A 21,019-nucleotide genomic window follows, 5' to 3' on the forward strand; every position below is an offset into this window, starting at 1 on the left:
GTTTTTTATCTTTGCAGAAAAACAAAAGGAAAATAAAACCGGTGTTGGACGGGCAGCCCGAGGACTGTCTGCGTTTTGCAAAGGGGGAATGTGACGCCCTGGGCAAGCCAGGGGTCACAGGTCACAACATCACATGCACCCCACATTCCCGGCAGGTACACCTAGGCTAACCTAAAATCCTTGTTGCCTTCCTCCAGGGGCTGATGTCCACACCAGGGGGTGGGCCAGGCGGTTGGCTCCGCCCACCGAGGAGTTCACAGCCCTGGAGGCTGGGAAACCAGGCAGATCAGAGAGAGTTGAAGTTGAAGTCAGACTAGAGTCTGAGTAGCAGATCAGTTTGAGGGAGTGAAGTAGAAGGAAGTGGTAAAGGAGGACAGTAAGAGTGGCGACAGAAAAGGAACAGTTAAGAAAGCCTGAAGTTGGTCCGGGTGTGTGCCCCGGACTGAGACAGCAAGGTCAGCAGACGGCGGTGATAGTCTGCAGGGGGACTGCTTGGAGGTTGCTGGAAGGACCGCGGACGGGTGGTGACCCGGCGGTACCGGAGCAGTATACGAAGAACAGTCAGCACAAGGGCAGGGGCCTTTCGGATCCCGGCAAGTCTAGGAGTCGCCATAATTTGCCAAATCCGTCAGTGAAGGGGACCTCTGTCTCCTAACAACCAAGTCCCGATTGAAGGCAACAGTCCGACCGTTAAGGGGAGACACCGCCACCGCCAAGGCACCAGTTTCCCAGGGCCAGCGCCTGCGGGCAAGAGAGGGGCTCCTCCGGCTCATGTCCAGGTCGGGGAGCGAGTAACCGGTGGGAACCCATCGCTACCAAAAATACTTTACATAGGTGCAGGGAAGAGACTGTCACCGCTAACTGCAGGGAACATCAGCACCGTAACCGTCCGAGGGACCCGTCCAACCAGCCGTTGGTTTACTGAGAACTGTGTCGTGTTTACTGGCTGAGTGAGTACCTCCGTGCCGTGCGGCACAGCGCTGTCCCTGCGCCCCTGCACCTCCACAGGCCCCATACCCGCCTGTCCACCATACCAACCCCATCACTGGGCCCCGGGACCACCAAACCCCCTACCCACGGAGGGGCAAATCAACAACTGGCTGCTCCATACCATCACTCCCGGGCTCCCCAGACAGAGCAGCGGTGGTGTCCACTTAATCACTACAACCGTGGGTGGCGTCACGGACAATAAACTATCCCAAAACCCAATCCCCTTTCACTCACGGGCGAGGAGCGCCGCTCGAGTCCCCGGGATCCGGCCCATCGCTCGAGCCACCGAGCAGCAGCAGCAGGCCGCAGCAGCCGCAGCGTCAGCCGGACCCGAGCAGTGGGAGAGCGCGGCGTCCCCTCCTCTGCCCGCGACATAGAACACTGGGGGTCCCGGGTCTGTGGTTTGTCCACTTCTGTCCGCCTGACGGTAGCGTGAACCCTGTGGGGTTGGAGTCTCTGGTCTTGTCCCCGGCTCTCGCTTTGCTACTGAGTTTTCAGATTCTTTAGGGTCAGCAAGGTCCTTGATGGTCCCCTTTGCTGTGCAGGTGTTAACAGGTTGGCTTGAAGCTCTTTCCTGTCCTAGGGTCCTGTACCCTGTCAATGGTAGTTCCAGGAGTGCTCCACTGTACTTCACCGGCAACCACCTCTCCTGGGTACCAGGTCACCGTCAACCCGAGTCAGGATGTTGCTCAGTCACCTCTTTTCACTTCACTGTCAACTTTCAACTGAACTGCTCTCCACTGTGTCTGCTGCCTTTCACTGCAGACTCCTCTCTGTCTACTGTCTTCCTGTGTCTTGATCCTGGTGGGGATGCAGAACCTTGTAGCACCCTGATGGTCTCAGGGGCGCTACAGAAGCATTTTTTTAGACAGTCAAAAGCGTATAAAGCACCCTCAGATCAGTTAAAAAAGTTTGTACTGTTTTTCGTCATGTCAGTCACAGGTCTTGCAATGGGAGAAAACATTTTAATTAACTTCATGTACTAATTAGCAAACCCCAAGAAACATTACCGCGCCTTGAGGTTCTCAGAACAGTCCCATTTTAATATAGCCTGTAACCTAGAGGGATCCATCCTCAAACCAGAACCGGAAATAATATAACCCAAAACTCGAAGCTCTTGAACGGTGAATACAGTTTTCTAATTTTGTGCACACCTTGTTTTCTCTGAGAATTTTCAAAACCTGTTTAACATGTTTTAAATGTTACCCAAAATCCTGTGGAAAAATGAGAATATCATCCAAATAAATAACAAATTTCCCTAACAGGTGATCGAATACATAATTAATAAAGTGCTGAAAAAACACAGGTGCGTTGGTCAGGCCACAAGTCATCACCAGGTTCTCAAAGTGACCTTCCAGCGTGTTGAATGACGTCTTCCACTTATCCCCTGTTGAACACAAATCAGAATATAGGCCCCCGTAAGATCAAGTTTGGAGAACCATTTAGCACTAAAAATCTAATTGGTCAGGTCCGGAATGAGTTGCATAGGATACAGGTCAAAAACCATCATCTGTTAAGCTCACGGAAATCCAGACACAGACGCAGACCACCATCTTTCTTTTTGACAAAGAAGAAACCTGCAGCCACAGGGGACGAAGATGGACCAGTAGCCAAACTCTCCTAGAGAGCTTGTCTCTTGGGACTGGACAAATTGTACAGTTTGCACTTGGTCAGCTTGGTCCGAGGCTTCAACCTCACGGTGCAGTCTATATGGCGGCAGCTACTGACAACCCTTGACAGAGAATACATCGCCAAACTCCAAAAAAGGCTCCATAATACAAGTGGTTATCACTGAGCTACAGGTCCCTAAACAGTGTTTGAGGCGCCCACGGGATCTCGGGGGGTTACTCGTCACCGGGCCAGTGTCAATTCGGGTTGTCGTGTGACGCCCCTGACCTATTCAGGCTGTCACAGGGAACTGCACTTTATCCCTGAGGAACAAGTAAACTGTTCGTCGATTATGTTTGCCCCAGAGCCACTATCTAGAAAAACCGTAATGGGAACGTCCAATCCCCTAATTTTAACCCTGACAGGTAATAAACATTGAGACACCATGGTGGAGGAAATTAGTAGTCCCAGGTTGGAATTCTGCAACCCACCAGGGTCTAAAGGTTTTCACTATTGCCAAATTTCCTTAGACACCAAGGACAGATGCTAATAAAGTGTCCCTTTTTACTACAATAAAAACAGACTCCTCCCCATTTAGGAGTAGGGAAATCTCTCCTCTCCTGTGATGCCCTTCCAAGCAGCATGGGCTCAGGTGAGGCCTTGGGAGGTAAAGTAGGTACCGTAGCTCCTTCCCATAACGTCTTGGTATTATGAGACCTCAGACAGAACCGGCAATCAATACAGATTACAAGGGGCATGGCACACTCAAGAGAGGTGGGAGTCTCATTAATCACCAATGCCCCAGACACACCCTGAAAAAACAGTTTTTTGAGTGCAGGGTAGTTCCATTGAGCATCCATGGACTAGCGCCGGAATTCACTGCAATAATCCTCTGCCAGCCTATTCCTCTGGTGTAGTGAACAAATTTGACACTCAGCTAGAAATTCCGTATAGGTCTCATCGTAGATAAGACCCAGAGTAGAGAAAAATTGTCCACCGACACAAACACAGGTGGCTCAAGAGGCAAGGACAAGATCCAAGCTTGTGGATCCCCACTCAGGAGCAAAACCACAATTCCTACTCACTGCGCCTCACTAGCAGGAGAGTGGAAAAGCAGCTGAAAATACCATTTTCATGATTCCCTGAAGGAAACCAACCGGCTGCACTTCCCAGAAAACCTTTCCAGAAGGGGCAATTTGGGATCGACAACCAATGCTGATTGCACCGGAATGGTGTACTGTGCTTGTTGCTGTACTGCCATCTCTAACTCCACCACCTGGAGAGACGAGGACTAAAATTGTCTAAAAGTGCAGCAAGTGGGTCAAAATTTAAGTTTGGCAGATTATAATGACATAAAGTATAAGGGGATAACCAGGGACTGGGGCTCCTAGGCTGGCCCTCAGGCTAGGGTGCCTTAGCTGTCCCTTATGCCAGAGGTACTTCTGATGGTGAAAAGGTGTGGACCGCCAGCCTAGCCCTGCTCCCAGCCAGCCCTGCTCTAATACCCCCTCTCCCCTACCCCAGAGGAAGGCCAGTACAGGAGTGGTTAAACCCACACAAATAGACAAACGGGGAACCAAAACTCTAACTCACAACAATCACACACAGAGGTATTAGACAATACGTGATCAGGAGGAAATAAAGAGCAGGGAAAAAGTAACCAGATGACAAGAGAATTCCCACAAGACATCAAACAGCACTCAGTAGTTCACCAGCAACTGGATCACACCAGCACATGGACTGGTATCGCTTAAAGCTATAATTGGCACAAGAAGTCAGTTTCCACCATCGGGGAGAAGATGTGATAGATCTCATACCATGTGATCCTAGAGTTAACCAGCAGGCTATGAGAGATTAACCCCTGCCAGCCTGATCACTAATGAGCACACAGCTGGTCGATGCCCGGGCCTGCCTGTGCAACTCAGAAGCCCCAGAGAAACCAGTGTGGAGTGTCAGAGTCTGTGAAGTGAACAGCACCAGCGACTGCCATGACACTTGGCGAGTTTTGAGCCAAACGCTGTGTGACACCCAGGGAAGGGATTCAGCCGGTTATGGAGAACCGGTTGTTAAAATAGCAGCCGGCTCCCAGAACCGGCAAGAAACAGCTGCGGCGACCCGGTTCCCTGTATTCATTTGTGTTAGTGTCTCTTTAAGACACTGACACAAATGAATCCCCGTACCTCCGCGCAGCACTTCCGGGTACAGTGGAGCCTGTCTGCTCCCTGACCCGGCGTGCAGCGACGCGCTGACGCTGCAGAGGACACGGCAGTGTGTGGAGGTAGCTCCTCATACTGCCGTCTGTCAGCGTCAGCATGCAGAGATGAGCCGCGGAGGAGGACGGAGGACAGAGGAGAAGCTGCCGGTGCTTTCAGCAGGTAAGAGCTCAGTGAGCCGAAGATGCAGGGAGAGGAGCCGCATAAGATGGCAGCTATATGTGGCTATATGGGGAGAGGGGCCACATAAGATGGGAGCTATATGGGGTGAGGCCACATAAGATGGGAGCTATATGGGGAGAGGCCACATAAGATGGGAGCGCTATATGGGGAGAGGGGCCACATAAGGTGGGAGCTATATGGGGAGAGGCCACATAAGGTGGGAGCGCTATATGGGGAGAGGGGCCACATAAGGTGGGAGCTATATGGGGAGAGGCCACATAAGGTGGGAGCGCTATATGGGGAGAGGGGCCACATAAGATGGGAGCTATGTGGGGAGAGGCCACATAAGGTGGGAGCGCTATATGGGGAGAGGGGCCACATAAGATGGAAGCTATAGAGCTATATGGGGAGAGGGGCCACATAAGATGGGAGCTATATGGAGAGAGGGGCCACATAAGATGGGAGCTATATGGAAAAAGGAGCCATATGGGACAGGATCTGCAGGAGAAAAGGAGCACATGGGATGAGATCACATGGGATCTGCAGGGCAAAGAAGCCATGATAGGATGGGATCTGCAGGGGAAAGAGGCCATAATGGGATGGGATCTGCAAGGGAAAGAGGCCATAATGGGATGGGATCTGCAAGGGAAAGAGGCCATAATGGGATGGGATCTGCAGGGGAAAGAGGCCATAATGGGATGGGATCTGCAGGGGAAAGAGGCCATGATGGGATGGGATCTGCAGGGGAAAGAGGCCATAATGGGATGGGTTCTGCAAGGGAAAGAGGCCATAATGGGATGGGATGTGAAGGGGAAAGAGGCCATGATGGGATGGGATCTGCAAGGGAAATAGGCCATGATGGGATGGGATCTGCAGGGTAAAGAGGCCATGATGGGATGGGATCTGCAGGGGAAAGAGGCCATAATGGAATCGGATCTGCAGGGGAAAGAGGCCATGATAGGATGGGATCTGCAGGGGAAAGAGGCTATGATGGGATGGTATCTGCAAGGGAAAGAGGCCATGATGGGATGGGATCTGCAGGGGAAAGAGGCCATGATGGGATGGGATCTGCAGGGGAAAGAGGCCATGTTGGGATGGGATCTGCAGGGGAAAGAGGCCATACTGGGATGGGATCTGCAGGGGAAAGAGGCCATGATGGGATGGGATCTGCAGGGGAAAGAGGCCATGATGGGATGGGATCTGCAGGGGAAAGAGGCCATGATGGGATGGGATCTGCAGGGGAAAGAGGCCATACTGGGATGGTATCTGTAGGGGGAAAGAGGCCATGATGGGATGGTATCTGCAAGGGAAAGAGGCCATGAGAGCAACTGGTACTGGACAGGAGAGTGACGGTATAGGAGGGGGAGGAGATTTTACTTTAAATTACTTGTATTTTTTGGTTGAGGAAACTGCGTGAAAATGGGTGTGGCTAACAAAATGGGTGTGGTTACAGAATGGGTGTGTTTTTCAAATAGGCGGGGTTTACAGAGAACCTGTTGTTAAAAATTTGAATCCCACCCCTGGTGACACCCATTCACACCTGAGGCCTTGTAACACTAATTTCTCACATGACACTGTGGAGGTAAAATGGCTAATTGGGCACAATTTGTCCATTTTCACATAGAAGTGTACTCACTTTTGTTGCCAGCGGTTTACACATTAATGGCTGCGTGTTGAGTTATTTAGAGGACACCAAATTTACACAGTTATGCAAGCTGCACACTGACTACTGTCAGATCTTCAGTGCTGTCTCATGAAAATATATAATCAAATATTTACAAAAATGTGAGGGGTGTACTCTTTTTTGTGGTATACTGTATATGTATGGGGAAAAAGAACTCATTATCGGTGCAAAAATCAACATTATTTGTGGGGACTTCTACAGAGGATCGCTAAAGCAAAAGGATTGTCCGACCTCCTATAGCTTCATTTGTTGGGACTCAGTTGTCAGATTGGCTTTGAGTAGTGGCATCTTTAGTGTTGAAGATCCGAGGCAGAGTACATGTACAGGACCTTTGGTTTGGTGCACCCAATCTCTGGGCAAGTGCAACCTTTATCTATATGTAGTGCACCTGAGACTGGTTGCTATAGTGTATATCATTATATCCTTCCTGGGCAGGAAGAGGTTAACCCGGTAAGTTTACACACACCTCACATAGCTCATCTAAACACAGTCAGGAAGTGACTCAGCCAGTTCCTAGCAGACACAGGCACTGGGGGAACTCCAGGTGACCATAACAACGATCTGGATCTTTGCAAAGGTGGGGGGGCAGGAGTAGGAGTAAGTTACAAAGTAGACAGGAAGTCAAGGTCAGTTCCAGTCAGACAGAGACAGAGCAGACACACTGTAGAGCAGCTCCCTGAGGGGTTGCTGCCAGACACCCCTCAGGGAGGCAGAACAGAGCCGTCTGGGATGTAATACCGCACCGACCTCTGCAGGATTCTCCTGCAGAGGGGAGCCAGCCAGACTGGGGCTAGTAACACCTAGAGGGACGGGACCTGGTACCAGTAATCGAGGGCTCAAGGCGGACGGTCGCCAGGAAGAGTACGGTGAAGTACTCACGGGACTGAGCACAGGCGGGCTACAGAGCCATAGTTCAGGAAGATGCTTCAAGCTCACCTGATAAATATATGCCCGGTGAGGGGACCATCAAGGACCTCACCGACGTTAGTGTCCGGGGCACAGCAGCAAAGAGGGAACCTGGGAACGGGGACAGAGGTTCAACTCAGGAGAGGTTCAAGCTGCCTGCCATACGGGCCAAGACAGAGAGTAAGAGAGAGAGCAGGAGGGGATCCCAAGACACTTCAGGCCACGGGGACTCACCAAGTACAGAGTTGTGCACGGAGGAGAAAGCCCATCGATTACCACACCGGACCGGACCTCTGACCTGCCCGGGATCGTCCGGAGTCTCTGATGGCGAGGACCAGCACCTGGGGCGCGATACAATCTTAACCAGAGAATAAAAGCATCTGGAACCTGCACCCAGTGACTCTGTGAATAAATGCCACTGCCCTGCGCTCCAGCGCTCCCGTGGACTGCCGCCCAGTTCTCACCAACCTCCCGCAGTAATCCCGCTCCGCCTGTGGGGAGCTATACCATCCTGGCTGCTCCCAACACCTGCCCCAGAGTGAGACTCTGCAGCGGCGGCTAATCCCTGGCCGCACACCACGGGTGGCGCTGCGAAGCATCCCCCATTCCCATCCAACACCGCTCCTGGGAGAGGAAAAGTCACAGAAAGGGTCTGCGGTAGAGGAGGCCGAGACCCATTCACCATTGCAATCGACAACATGCTTCCCAGGGACCCGTCACTCTCCTTCCATTCCCATTTACACTGGACACCTGTTTGTTTGTCTTTTCATGTAGCCGACAGGGCCACGGAGCCGGGTCAGGACAGTCACAGCAACCCCAAGAAACCTCTGGCCCGGTCATGAGTACCCTAAGGCCCCGTGGGGCGCTACATGTATAGGCGTCAACATGATGCCCATACAGTAAGTTACATAGAACAGGTAGCTGTGGGCCCAAATCATGTCTTCGTCTTGTAGGCCACAGGCAGCACAATGGATTGAGGGGCACAATACTTGCCTTGCTCCGGGTGCTGGTAGCCCATTAAGGTGCTAAGAACACGATACCTCAGCTCATCCTAATCCTCCTGCTTCATAAAAATTAATCACCTAAGACTTACACAGAAGGAGAGAGTGAGATATGTCCAACCCTTTTGGCTACAACAGGGGGCAACGTTCTAGAGTCCATATGCTTCTATCTAAAAAGATATATAAAATATTCCAAGTTTTATTACTTTATTTTATTTTACCCTGCTTTATAACAAGTTGTCTGGAAGTTTCCAAGCAATTCCTTCAATATCTCCGTCAGCTCCACAAGAACTGTCTTTGAGTAGCTGATACATACGAGGCTCAAATTCATCAGAGATCAGCTGTCAAGCAGGGATATATAAGGAAACAGCGTCCCTTCCCCCATGTGGCCGGTCGCTCTCTCTCTCCCCTGTTCGCTCGCTTTTTTCATTTACAACTCTAGTGTTTTCTGCACATTTTACAGTAAATATTACAGGCATTAAAAAAAAAGTACACCCGATCCACTGTATATAGAGACACATTATCCTATCAGCCAGTACCTGGGGCGAACATGATCCCCCAGTGGATTAAATTACACAAGAGCCACTCGATCTGCAAACTCAAGTGAGCAGAAGGCCAAGTTCCTGCAATGTACAGTAGTTATTATTACATGTGTTTTAGGCATTTTGAGTGTTTTTAATATTGATATATTGATATATAAAGCAAAAACATATCTCTTTCTATACACACACACATTATATTTTTTATATATATATATATATATATATACATACATACATATAAATATATATATATATATATTTTTATTTTTTTTATTGGAGCGGTGTATACTTTTAATATTTTTTTTCCTTAAATATTTAAAAATGTATTTTAAAAAGCCCTGGATTTGAATAAAAAACAAAAAAAGATAATTGTGTTAAACAGGCCTCAATATAAAATATAACTTGCTACTCTATTAACCTTTTATTTTCTTTATTATTTTACTCACTTTAATTATATTATTATTACATTATTATTATTATTATCCTTTTGTTTTTAGATGGATTTCTTTTCTATATTTCTTATTGTAACTTTTACATAGTTTTGTATATTTATTGATTTTTTTTACATATTTTTTATGCTAACTTTTATATAGATTTGTATAGATATTTTATATTATATCTTTTATACATTTAGTTTATCTTTTACATATTTTTGCAGTTGTTTCTAGGTATTATATGTTTTTGTTGAATTTTTTGTATACTGTTTATGCATACTTATTGTCATTGTGTTTAGGTATTTATATAGTTTTGTATATTTATTGTACATCATTTTTTTTTATATCTTTTATACAGTTTTGTATATTTAGTTTATTTTTTATATATTTTTGTAGTTGTTTTTAGGTATTTATATATTTTTGTTGAATATTTTGTATATTGTATATGCATAGTTTTTGTAGTTATTTTTAATTCTTTCTTTGTTGAATCTTTTTGTATACTGCTTATGCATAGTTGTTGTAGTTATTTTAAAGTATTTACGTAGCTTTGTTGAATCTTTTGTATACAGTTTGTGCATAGTTATTGTAGTTGTATTTAGTTATTTATAATGTTGTTGAATGTTTTCTATACTTTTTATGCATAGTTATTGTAGTTGTATTTAGTTATTCATATTGTTGAATGTTTTCTATACTTTTTATGCATAGTTATTGTAGTTGTATTTAGTTATTTATATTGTTGAATGTTTTCTATACTTTTTATGCATTGTTATTGTAGTTGTATTTAGTTATTTATATTGTTGAATGTTTTCTATACTTTTTATGCATAGTTATTGTAGTTGTATTTAGCTATTTATATTGTTGAATGTTTTCTATACTTTTTATGCATAGTTATTGTAGTTGTATTTAGCTATTTATATTGTTGAATGTTTTCTATACTTTTTATGCATAGTTATTGTAGTTGTATTTAGTTATTTATATTGTTGAATGTTTTCTATACTTTTTATGCATAGTTATTGTAGTTGTATTTAGGCATTTATATTTTAGTTGAATCTTTTGTATACTGTTTGTGCTGTATGTTATGTATAGTTATAGTTTCTTTATCTGAACCTACACAACTTATAAAGGAAAAACAATGGAGATGGCACTTACCGCAGTTGATCCAGCTACAGTGGCGACAAATACCTTGATGACCATTTTGTCTGGAGATTTCTGAGGACCCTGTTAATATGTAACAAGGATCCTGAGTGTCTTTCACTGACAGAATCCCAGGGCAGTGTGTGTAAACCTAACCCTCTCCAGCCTGTACACATTGCAACCTGATCATTGGCTCAGGGATATTTTGGGAGCGATTGGTTCTCGCAAGGCATCTGTTGTGTGGGCAGGCTAGCAACTGCATCTAAGCACGTTAGGTTGGCCACCGTCCCTAGAAGGTAAGGTAAGACAATACACCAATCAGAAGGTCTTTGAAGCGTGCAATTGATTTATGATGACCTGATACTTGTAAATGAATTATATGAAAAAAAATAGGAATTTACACAAAGCGAAAACTTCATTTACTCCCAAGAATTACCTCCAAATCAGTGAACGTGGAACCTACGCTGAACGAATTACATGAATAGCCATACCAATCTCATTCCTCCAAGATCACTTCTAATATTCTTAAGCAAAAGGTGATTTTTTTTTTTACCCTTAGCTGCTGCAGAACCTCTTAGGCTACGTTCCCACAAAAAGCTTTCGATATTGCAGAATTAGTAGGCCATGTGCATACGTTGAGTATTTGGTGAGTTTTTAACTTCAAGATTTGTAATCCACAACCAGGAGTGGAATAATTAAGTATAATAGAAATATGGGCACCACTTCTGTATTATTTACCCACGCCTGGTTTTGACTCAAAAATTCAGAGGTAAAACACACGCCAAATACTGGTTGCCTAAGATTGTGAGCCCACAATGAAGTCTTGGTGAGATTGAATGTTGTAGGCCATGTGCACATGTTGAGTGTTTGATGAGTTTTTTACCTCAGTATTTGTAAGCCAATACTAGGAGTGGAACAATCAGAGGGAAAGTGTAATAGAAACACGCACACCACTTCTTCATTAATTTCATGATCACTATGGGATACTGGGGAACCGGGGCTCCTAAGTTGTCCCCCAAGCTAGGGGACCCTATGCTATCCCTAATCTCAAAGATACTCCTAATGGTGGAGATGCCCAAGTCTCCCTCCTGGCACTGTTCCTGAAAAGTAATGATCTGATTCCCCCTTTCCCTCTCCCAGTGAGGGACTGGACAGGAGTGTGTATAAACCCACAGATAAAGACAGACAAGGGAAAAAACAAAACCCTGTCACACAGCACGCACACAAAAAGGTAAAGACAATAAGAGATTCAGGAGGAAAAAAACAAGAGCAGTAAGGAAGTACTGTATAATACAACAGGGGTAAACTCCACAACCGCTCCAAGCGACGGGCACAACTTTCACCAGAGAGTCTAGGACACCACACTTCAGAGACCAACATGAAATAAACTATAGCTGACATGGGTAGAAGGATTCCACCAGCATAAATAGGAGGGGAGCAGACCTGATAGGTCTCCCACAACATGTGACCAAAGGAGTAAACAGACTAGCAGAGATTAACTCTTGCTAACCTGCCTATAAATCAGCACACTGATTGACACTCGAGTCTACCTGTTTTGATCCCAGACACCAGAGAAACCATTGGACGGAGTGTCAGAATCTGCAATCTCAACAGAACCCAATGCTGCCATGACAGTGGCCAAAGTTTGTGCAAAACCGTGTGCGATAATTATTTACCCACTCCTGGTTTTGGCTTACACATACTGAGGTAAAAAACGGACCAAATACTCAATATGTTGCTCAAACTCACCATAGACTCGTTGTAGGCACACAGCCTTAGGCCACGTGCACACGTTGAACATTTGGTACATTTTGTACCTCAGAATTTGTGAGCCAAAATGAGGAGCTGGTAAAAAATACAGAAATGGTGCCCATGTTTCTATTATACTTTCCTCTGATTGTTCCACTACTGGTTTTGGCTATAAATACTGAGGTAAAAAAACACCAAGTACTCAACTTGTGCACGTGGCCATAAAAAAAACAGCAATGTCATACAAATCAATATTTGAATAGAATCATCTAACCCTGTCGAATAATAGTCAGATAATGAGTCTCTGTGGTGTGTGAGCCGTGTGAGTTACAGCACAATGTATTCCTCATAAAGGCCATTACGACATTCACAAGGCCGTCCTGTCAGCCACAGACCCAATTGTTACTTTTTGGTCTTACTGACCTTCATCAGATATGCCGGGACCAAGGACCGTCGGGGGGCCACTCGCCATCTGGAGAATGATGTATTCTGCGAGCCCCGGCCCGAAATCCGGGAACCACAGGGCTCAGGGCAGAAGCCGCACTTTCCTGGATGCCAGACGTTTTAATCCACACTTGCACCCAGCGGTCACTGGGGGTGGGGGCTTGGTCATCATGATGTATAGGACGCGTCCGCACAGTACGTTGTGCATGGCCACATCCTATTACACAGCGCACCTTTGTGCAGAGGATTCCTGGCTGTTCATATTAACATTATAAATATATATATATATATATATATATATATATACACTGTATATATATTAATATAATAAATAAGATGATGTCACAGTATATAGATAATACATACAGTGATGTCACGGTACAGGGATAATACACACAGTGGTGTCACAGTATAGAGATAATACACAGTGATGTCACAGTACAGGGGTAAAACACACAGTGATGTCACAGTACAGCGATAAGGCTACTTTCACACATCCGGCTTGAGCTCTGCGGCTCAATCCGGCTGTGAAAGCTATGCAACGGATGCGGTGAACACACCGCATCCTTTGCATAAGTTTTTCCTTTGCGGCCAGTCCGGTTTTTGCCGCTTGCGGCATGCTACTGAGCATGCGCAGTGGCAAAAACCGCATGCGGCGGCCGGATGCGGTTATTGCCGCATCGCGCCGCATCCGGCCGCCATAGGCATGCATTGAAAAATGCGCCGCATCGGGCGAATGCGGCGCGATGCGGGTTTTTTTGCCGCACGAAAAAACGTGCCAGGCAACGTTCCATCCGGCCGCCGCATCGGCTAAATCTGCCGCATGCGGCAAAAACCGGACCGAACGGGAGCCCATGCGGCACAATGCGGCACTAATTAAAGTCTATGCAGGAAAATCGCAACCGGCAGCAAAAAAAAACGGTTGCGATTTTCCTGCAAAGTGCCGGAGTGTGCCGCATTGCAAAAACCGGAGGTGTGAAAGTAGCCTAACACACACAGTGATGTCCTAGTACTGGGGTAATACACACAGTGATGTCACAGTACAGGGGTAATACACACAGTGATGTCACAGCGCAGACATAATGCACTCAGTGATGTCACAGTACAGGGATAATGCACACAGTGATGTCACAGTACAGGGATAATGCACACAGTGATGTCACAGTACAGGGATAATGCACACAGTGATGTCACAGTACAGGGATAATACACACAGTGATGTCACAGTACAGGGATAATGCACACAGTGATGTCACAGTACAGGGATAATGCACACAGTGATGTCACAGTACAGGGATAATGCACACAGTGATGTCACAGTACAGGGATAATACACACAGTGATGTCACAGTACAGGGATAATACACACAGTGATGTCACAGTACAGGGATAATGCACACAGTGATGTCACAGTACAGGGATAATACACACAGTGATGTCACAGTACAGGGATAACACATACAGTGATGTCACAGTACAGGGATAATACACACAGTGATGTCACAGTACAGGGATAATACACACAGTGATGTCACAGTACAGGGATAATACACACAGTGATATCACAGTACAGCGATAATACACATAGTGATGTCACAGTACAAGGATAATACACACAGTGATGTCACAGTATAGAGATAATACACACAGTGATGTCACAGTACAGGGATAATACACACAGCAAAGTCACAGTACTTCAGTCCTGGTGTGTGCCCCTGCTCTCCAGAAACTTGAATGGAAAGGTAGTGGAAACAGCAAAATAATAAGCACATTATCCAAAACCATTAAAGTGATTGTCCACTAATATAAAATTAGTCTCTTAATGGGCCCAAGGAGGTGAAATGAAAAATAAATTATATTCACCTCCCTCATTGCACACTGTGTGCCCCCTCGCCGGTCTTCTTGGCATGAACATCCGGTGAAGGTGATCATGTGACCCCTGATTGGCTGCAGCCTCCACATTCCATCATAGTGGGAGAAGTGAGCTGGGACAGAATATGAAGGCCGCAGCAGTCATTTGTTGCTTCCCTCCAGATGGGAGCGAACTGGCAAGAGACACAATAATGAGTGTGGAGGAGCAGATTATGGAAATTAGTATACTTTTGTTTTCCGTTCTTCTACCTCCATAACCGCTCTAGACCACTATGTATAATGAACATTAAAAATAACCCCTTCTGAACAAATAAAATTATAGATCCTAAGAAATAACTATTATATTACTCTTGACCTCGGGAAATAAAACAATAATACTTTAACTAACCTCTAAACAAATTTGTAAGTACAAAGTTGGCAAAATGTACAGCGGGTGAAATAAAGCAAGGCTGGCACCACCGGAGTGCATGAGGCAGATGGCATGGCCATGACGGACAGACAGAGTCACTAGCAAGGCTGAGACCACTGGAGTGGCTGAGGCAGATGGCATGGCCATGGCGGACAGGCAGAGTCACTAGCAAGGCTGGGACCACCGGAGTGGCTGAGGCAGATGGCATGGCCATGACGGACAGGCAGAGTCACTAGCAAGGCTGGGACCACTGGAGTGGCTGAGGCAGATGGCACAGCCAGGACGGACACGGTCAGAGTCACTAGAACCAACCGGACATGATGGACATGTACCGCCCCAGCGTCAGCAGCCAAGACTGCTCGGATCCGGATCCGCGGTGGCTCGAGGGGTCTCCGGACTGCTGTTGGGAGCGCCCGGTGGCGATGGGACGGCAGCCAGGTGTTTAACCCCTCCGTGGGTAGGGGGAATGCCCCGGGGCTCGGTGATGGTAGTGAGGGGATACCATTGGGGAGGAAAGGGTCACTGCATACTCACTCAGTCCAATAACGCTGACACCGACAACTTGTAAACCGAAATTCTGAGCACCGCTGCAGCTGGGAGGAGCACTCCTGGATCCCGTGCCCGATGGTGTTGCTTGTTAGCCTGTGACCTTTCCCTTGGCACCTTTCGTTACTGGTTGGCCCCTGTAGTATAGAACTAGTCGGGTCCCGCTCACCCGTATGGCTAAGGGAGTTCACGCTTGGGATTTTCTGGACTGTATATTGGGAAAGTCCTATCCCCCTCGTTGCGCTAGTACCCCGATTTTGGAGCTGGTGGAGAACACATCTTGAAGGCTCCGTCCTCGTCGAGTGAATTACCAGGACGCTTCAAGCTACTTCCCGGCCTAGGGTCCACGTACCCCGCTGTGCCTTGGCCCCTGCCTGGAGATGGCACAAGGCCGCCGGCTGCCCTCCTCGACAGTCCGTGCCCCTTGTCACGATCCCCTGCGACCGGGGTTCCAGCTCCTACCAGGCCCAGACCAACGTCTGCCACCTAGTATTAGCAAGGAGCCCAGCTCCTGTCCTCCTCCAACTGACTTGTGACCTCTCCTCACGAGAGTCACCACTCAACTGACTGCTCCTGACACTCCTGACCCTCCCTAACCAACCCCCCAAGTGGGCGGCCCTATTCCCTTCAAGCTACCCATTGGTGTGTGTGGTGGGTGTGGTGGAAAGTGTTTCTAGGGTTTCGATTGGCTTGTTCTTAGCAACACCAAAGGTCAGGGACCCGTAACCAAGGAAGATGTGGATACTGTTCAGAAGGGCAGGTTGCACAATACCCTGTGACGACCTGATAGGTCACGGTGTCACAGGCAGGTAGCAGGTACAGGCAGGCCAGGACTGGAACCAGGTACAGGCAGGACAGGACTGGAACCAGGTGCCACCAGGACTACTGAGTTGGGACCAGGTACAGGACGGACAAGGGTGACCTGACAACTAGCTGGCTAGGGTATGGAACACTAGCTAAACAAGGCGTTGATTAGGCACCTCCCATAGTTGGAGAGTGCCTTAAGTACCCAGTGGCTCTCAGCGGCTGAGAGGCACTTCCTAAGAGTGACGCGCTAGCGCTTTAAGAGAGGGGCAGCGGTGAGCGCAAATGCCATAGGAGCACTCCCGGAGGAAGGGTCCCATGAGGGGAAAGCAGGAGGCACTCACAAGGAGTGCCGCAGATACACCAGGTATCATGGTGGTGAGTAACGTGTGTTCCTGCTGGGAAGAGAGCAAGGGGTGCAAGGATGCCAAAGCTACACTATCAAACCAATTGAAAGTTTCCTTTTGTTGGCATACTGTATGTTTAGTTCAACAACTGCAATCCTGTCTATTAGTGTTCAGGTGCTAGGTTTGTGTGCTGTTAATAAAGTTAGAACACAAAAAAAGTAGAGAGGGTGTAACAGAAAGAACATGTGACTGTAATCGGTCTAGTTCCTGTGTCTATATGAGAGGCTACCTGCAGATACAGACATACACAGAAATGATTAATTGCTGATTTATGAAGCTGATTATATTTGTTCCTGGTTGTTCTTGAATAAAACCCACAGTTACTGTGCTGCACGCTTGGAGAGTATCGTTGATCATCTGCTGCCAACACCTCGGCTGTGTCTTGTTGAAATGTCCTCCCTCGTTTCATCTTTATCATCCTGGTAGATGGCAGCAGGTTTTATCAAGAATGTCTCTGTACATTTGTCCATTCATCCTTCCTCCAATTATATGAAATTTGCCAGTGCCATATGCAGAAAAACAACCCCACTCCATGATTTTTCCCACCTCCAAACTTGACTGTTGTATGGTGTTTTGGGGGTGATTTGCCTTTTGGTCTCCAAACATGGTGTGTATTATGGCATCCAAACAGTTCAATTTTGGTGTCATCTGACAAGAGTATATTCTTCCAGTATTTCACAGGCCTGTCTAAATGTTGCTCAGTAAACCTCAACCCCTTCACCCCCAGCCTGTTTTCACGTTCATGGCCAGGACAATTGTTCAATTCTGACCAGAGTCACTTTATGAGTTAATAACTCTGGAACACTTCAACGGATCCCAGTGATTCAGAGATAGTTTTTTAGTGACATAATTTACATTGCATTTTCAGAAGGGTAATGTCAAGATGTGACTGCACCTGTTGCACTAGATGTTAGAAGGCAACCGTCAAATGGCGTACCGATGTCCCGAAGGGTAACGTAGAGACTAGGAATAGGAGCACCCAGTGCTTTTTTTGCGGTGGTACGCACCGGTACGGCGTACCGGAAAATCTGAAGAGCGTCTCTGGCTCTGTCCACATGGCTAATTTATAAACTATACAAATTAGCCATGTGGAGAGGAGGCACAAGCTAGAGGCGTCTCTAGGGGGAGCTGGCGGGGCGCTGGCGGGCTGCCTGATGCGGCGGTGTGGAAGTCTGCCGGGGTGGGAGCCGCTATTCTCTGAGCGTGGCTGTCATGTTGACAGCCGCACTTATAGAATCTGCAAAGTGCGGCTCCCACTGCTCAATTGTCCTTGCATTTGTCAGATGCGAGGACAATTGAAGCGGTGATCCCTGGCGCTGACTTCCGAGTCAGCGCGGCGGATTTCATGTGATCAGGTCAGCTGATCAGACTGCTGACCCGGAAGCCAGCGCCGCAGCACGGAGGTGGCAGAGAAACGTTGATAAGTGCTCCACTGTGGAGCTGAAGAGGACACGGAGGAGGAACATTATGGGGTAAGAGGGGAGTATTTATGAAACAGTATGGGGGAGAGAGCGTGGGGGAGTGAACTATCTGTGGACACACTATGGGGGGGAGAGAGGGTGGGGGAGGGAACTATCTGTGGACACACTATGGGGGACAGAGGGTGGGGAATGGGAACCATCTGTGGACACACTTTGGGGGGACAGAGGGTGGTGAGGGGGCAATATGTATAAACACAGTATGGGTGGGGGAGGGAACTATCTGTGCACAGAGTATGGTGGGAAGAAAGGATGGGGAGGGGGAAGTATCTTTGGACACAGTATGGGGAGAGAGAGGATGAGGTTTCATGCATGGGGTGAGAGAGGATGAGGTTTCATGCATGGGGACAGAGAGGATGAGGTTTCATGCATGGGGACAGAGAGGATGAGGTTTCATGCATGGGGACAGAGAGGTTGAGGGGTGATGCATGGAGACAGAGAGGATGAGGGGTGATTCATGGGGACTGAGAGGATGAGGGGTGATGCATGGGGACAGAGAGGATGAGGGGTGATCCATGGGGACAGAGAGGATGAGGGGTGATGCATGGGGACACAGAGGGTGTGGAGCGAACTAGAAAGACATTTTTGAGGACACAGAATAAAAAGTGACATGGTATGAGGAGCAAATGGACAGGATGGGGAGTGAGGTGGAAAAGTATATGGACACACAGGAGGTAGTGAGGAGACAGTAAGGGATGAGAAGAATGTGAGGGGCAGAGAATATAGACTGGGTATTGGAGGGGGTTGGTATGGAAAGGGGGCAGAATGGGAGGACAGTGTTAGGTTATAGCAAGGAGGGGGAGTGTGATGAGGGCACAGTATAAATACTGGGCAGTATAAGGGGACACAGTGTAAAGGACACTGTAAACAGTAGGCTCAGTTTGGAATGAGAGGGAATATGGAGGGCATGTACCATAAGAGGGACAGTGTGGGTCATATTTTGTGCAGAGAATACTCCAGAGAGCAATAGAGAAGGGTGTTCAATTGCCGCGCCAACAGATCACTCATTCAGATGATGAAGACCAATGTCACTTTATTTTCATACAGGTCTACGCGTTTCTGGAGCACCTGCTCCCTTCCTCAGGACCGTCAGGTTAAAAATAACATCAAATCAAATCAAAGAGATTGCAATTGAACACCCTTCTCTATTGCTCTCTGATGTCTGCCACTGGGTGGCTGCAGCCGTGGATCTTGTTTTACATGCACTTATAGTAGTTGTGACTGTCACAACTACATCAGGTGAGTGAGTTTACTCCCCCTTCCCCACCCCACATATATCGGGGTAAGACCCTATTTGCGCTTTTTTTGTCCACAGCCTCCTTCTATATGTGCAGAGAATACTGTGAGGGGCTATTATTTATCATAGGGCACAGTGTAGGGCAGATATTTTTAAGTAGACGTATTATAATCATTCTGCTACTTTTAGGGGCATCGTGTCGGGATGTGCTGCAGAAGACCGGAGAAGATAGAAATCTGCAGAGATGAGATGTGAATGTGAAAAGTCATCATTGTGTCAGGACAAGATGAAGAATAGAAAGAAATGACTAGAGACAAGATCATCTACTGTATAAGGTACCTGAATGTAAATGTTTATTTGTGATACTGACAATGTCTTATCATTAGGCCTTGGTCCCATCATTAGGTCTTGGTTGGTTGCGCATTGCTTCTGATGTGAGCACAATGGGACCACTACTGATCAGCTGATTATGGTGTAGGTGGCCGGAAATACTTATTTCTGGATCTACTCCTCTGATGGTGTCCTCAGCCGGGTACTGCACATCCACCTCATTGATTGTAACAGGAGACTGCTGCCACTATCAGAATACGGAGCAGATTCAGAACTGAGCACTTCCGACACCTAGAGTAGGGAATTGGCGGGGTTGCCAGGTGCCGGACCCCGACCAGTCAGACATTGGTGACCTATCCAAAGGAAAGGTCATTAATGTTAAAGTAGTGGTGAAGCTGCCATACAGTCTGCAGGAGAAATGGGCAACGTCAGTCTCAAGGTGCAAAAGAGTGCATGACGTCACCTTTCCCCCATTTATTCACTTCTGCAAGTTCATCGACAAGCAGGCCCAGATGAGGAACGACCCCAGCCTCGACTTCCTAGAGTTCAACACTTCGGCAGCTGCAACAACATCATCATCAAGGTATGAAGGTGCCATACACAAATGCAGAGACATTAAGAACACTGTAAGTGTTAGGAAGACTGAGCTACCATCACCTGCAGCACCCACAGGTAAACAGTACATCTCATCACGAGATAAGTCTTTCAATCAAGAATGTCCCATCCATAAAAAACGCATTCACTGAACAAGTGCAGAGGGTTTAGATCCAAAACCCTACAGGAGCGCAAGAAAGTCCTCACAGAGCTTGGGATCTGTTTCAAATGCTGCGCATCACTTGAGCACATGGCCAAGGACTGTAAATGCATTGTCAAGTGTGAGGAGTGTCATAGTGAAAAACACGTTTCAGCCATGCACCCAACCCAGCTAGCTAGAGACACACCGGCTGCAGTCACCACCACTCCCACTCCAAGTCATGGCGGGGAGCCCAAGAATCAGACTGACACCACCACAGCCGTCTCCTGCTCATGCTCAGAGGTATGTGGAGAGGGCCAAATGCAGAAATGTTGT

The 21,019-nt window shown here is 47.3% G+C and overlaps 2 protein-coding genes across 4 annotated transcripts in view; one reads left to right on the plus strand and one right to left on the minus strand.

Annotated features, from left to right (window-relative positions):
- Positions 1–10,829, minus strand: part of SH3BGR (SH3 domain binding glutamate rich protein) — a 55,038-nt gene extending 44,209 nt beyond the window's left edge. For both annotated transcript variants that reach the window (XM_075334974.1, XM_075334973.1), the window contains exon 1: positions 10,690–10,829. In XM_075334974.1, coding sequence (XP_075191089.1) covers positions 10,690–10,734 — 45 coding nt within the window. In that variant the 5' untranslated portion in view covers positions 10,735–10,829. The remainder of the gene's footprint in view (positions 1–10,689) is intronic.
- LCA5L (lebercilin LCA5 like) overlaps positions 4,863–21,019 on the plus strand; it is a 71,489-nt gene continuing 55,332 nt past the window's right edge. The window contains exon 1 of one of the 2 annotated variants that reach the window (XM_075334969.1): positions 4,863–4,973. The gene's annotated coding sequence lies outside the window, so the exon portion shown is untranslated. Of the gene's footprint in view, positions 4,974–19,887; positions 19,956–21,019 lie in introns of those variants that run through there. The other variant, XM_075334970.1, reaches the window with a different exon arrangement.

Source organism: Anomaloglossus baeobatrachus, chromosome 2 (assembly GCF_048569485.1).
Source record: "Anomaloglossus baeobatrachus isolate aAnoBae1 chromosome 2, aAnoBae1.hap1, whole genome shotgun sequence".
In the NCBI taxonomy this organism is placed as follows: domain Eukaryota; kingdom Metazoa; phylum Chordata; class Amphibia; order Anura; family Aromobatidae; genus Anomaloglossus; species Anomaloglossus baeobatrachus.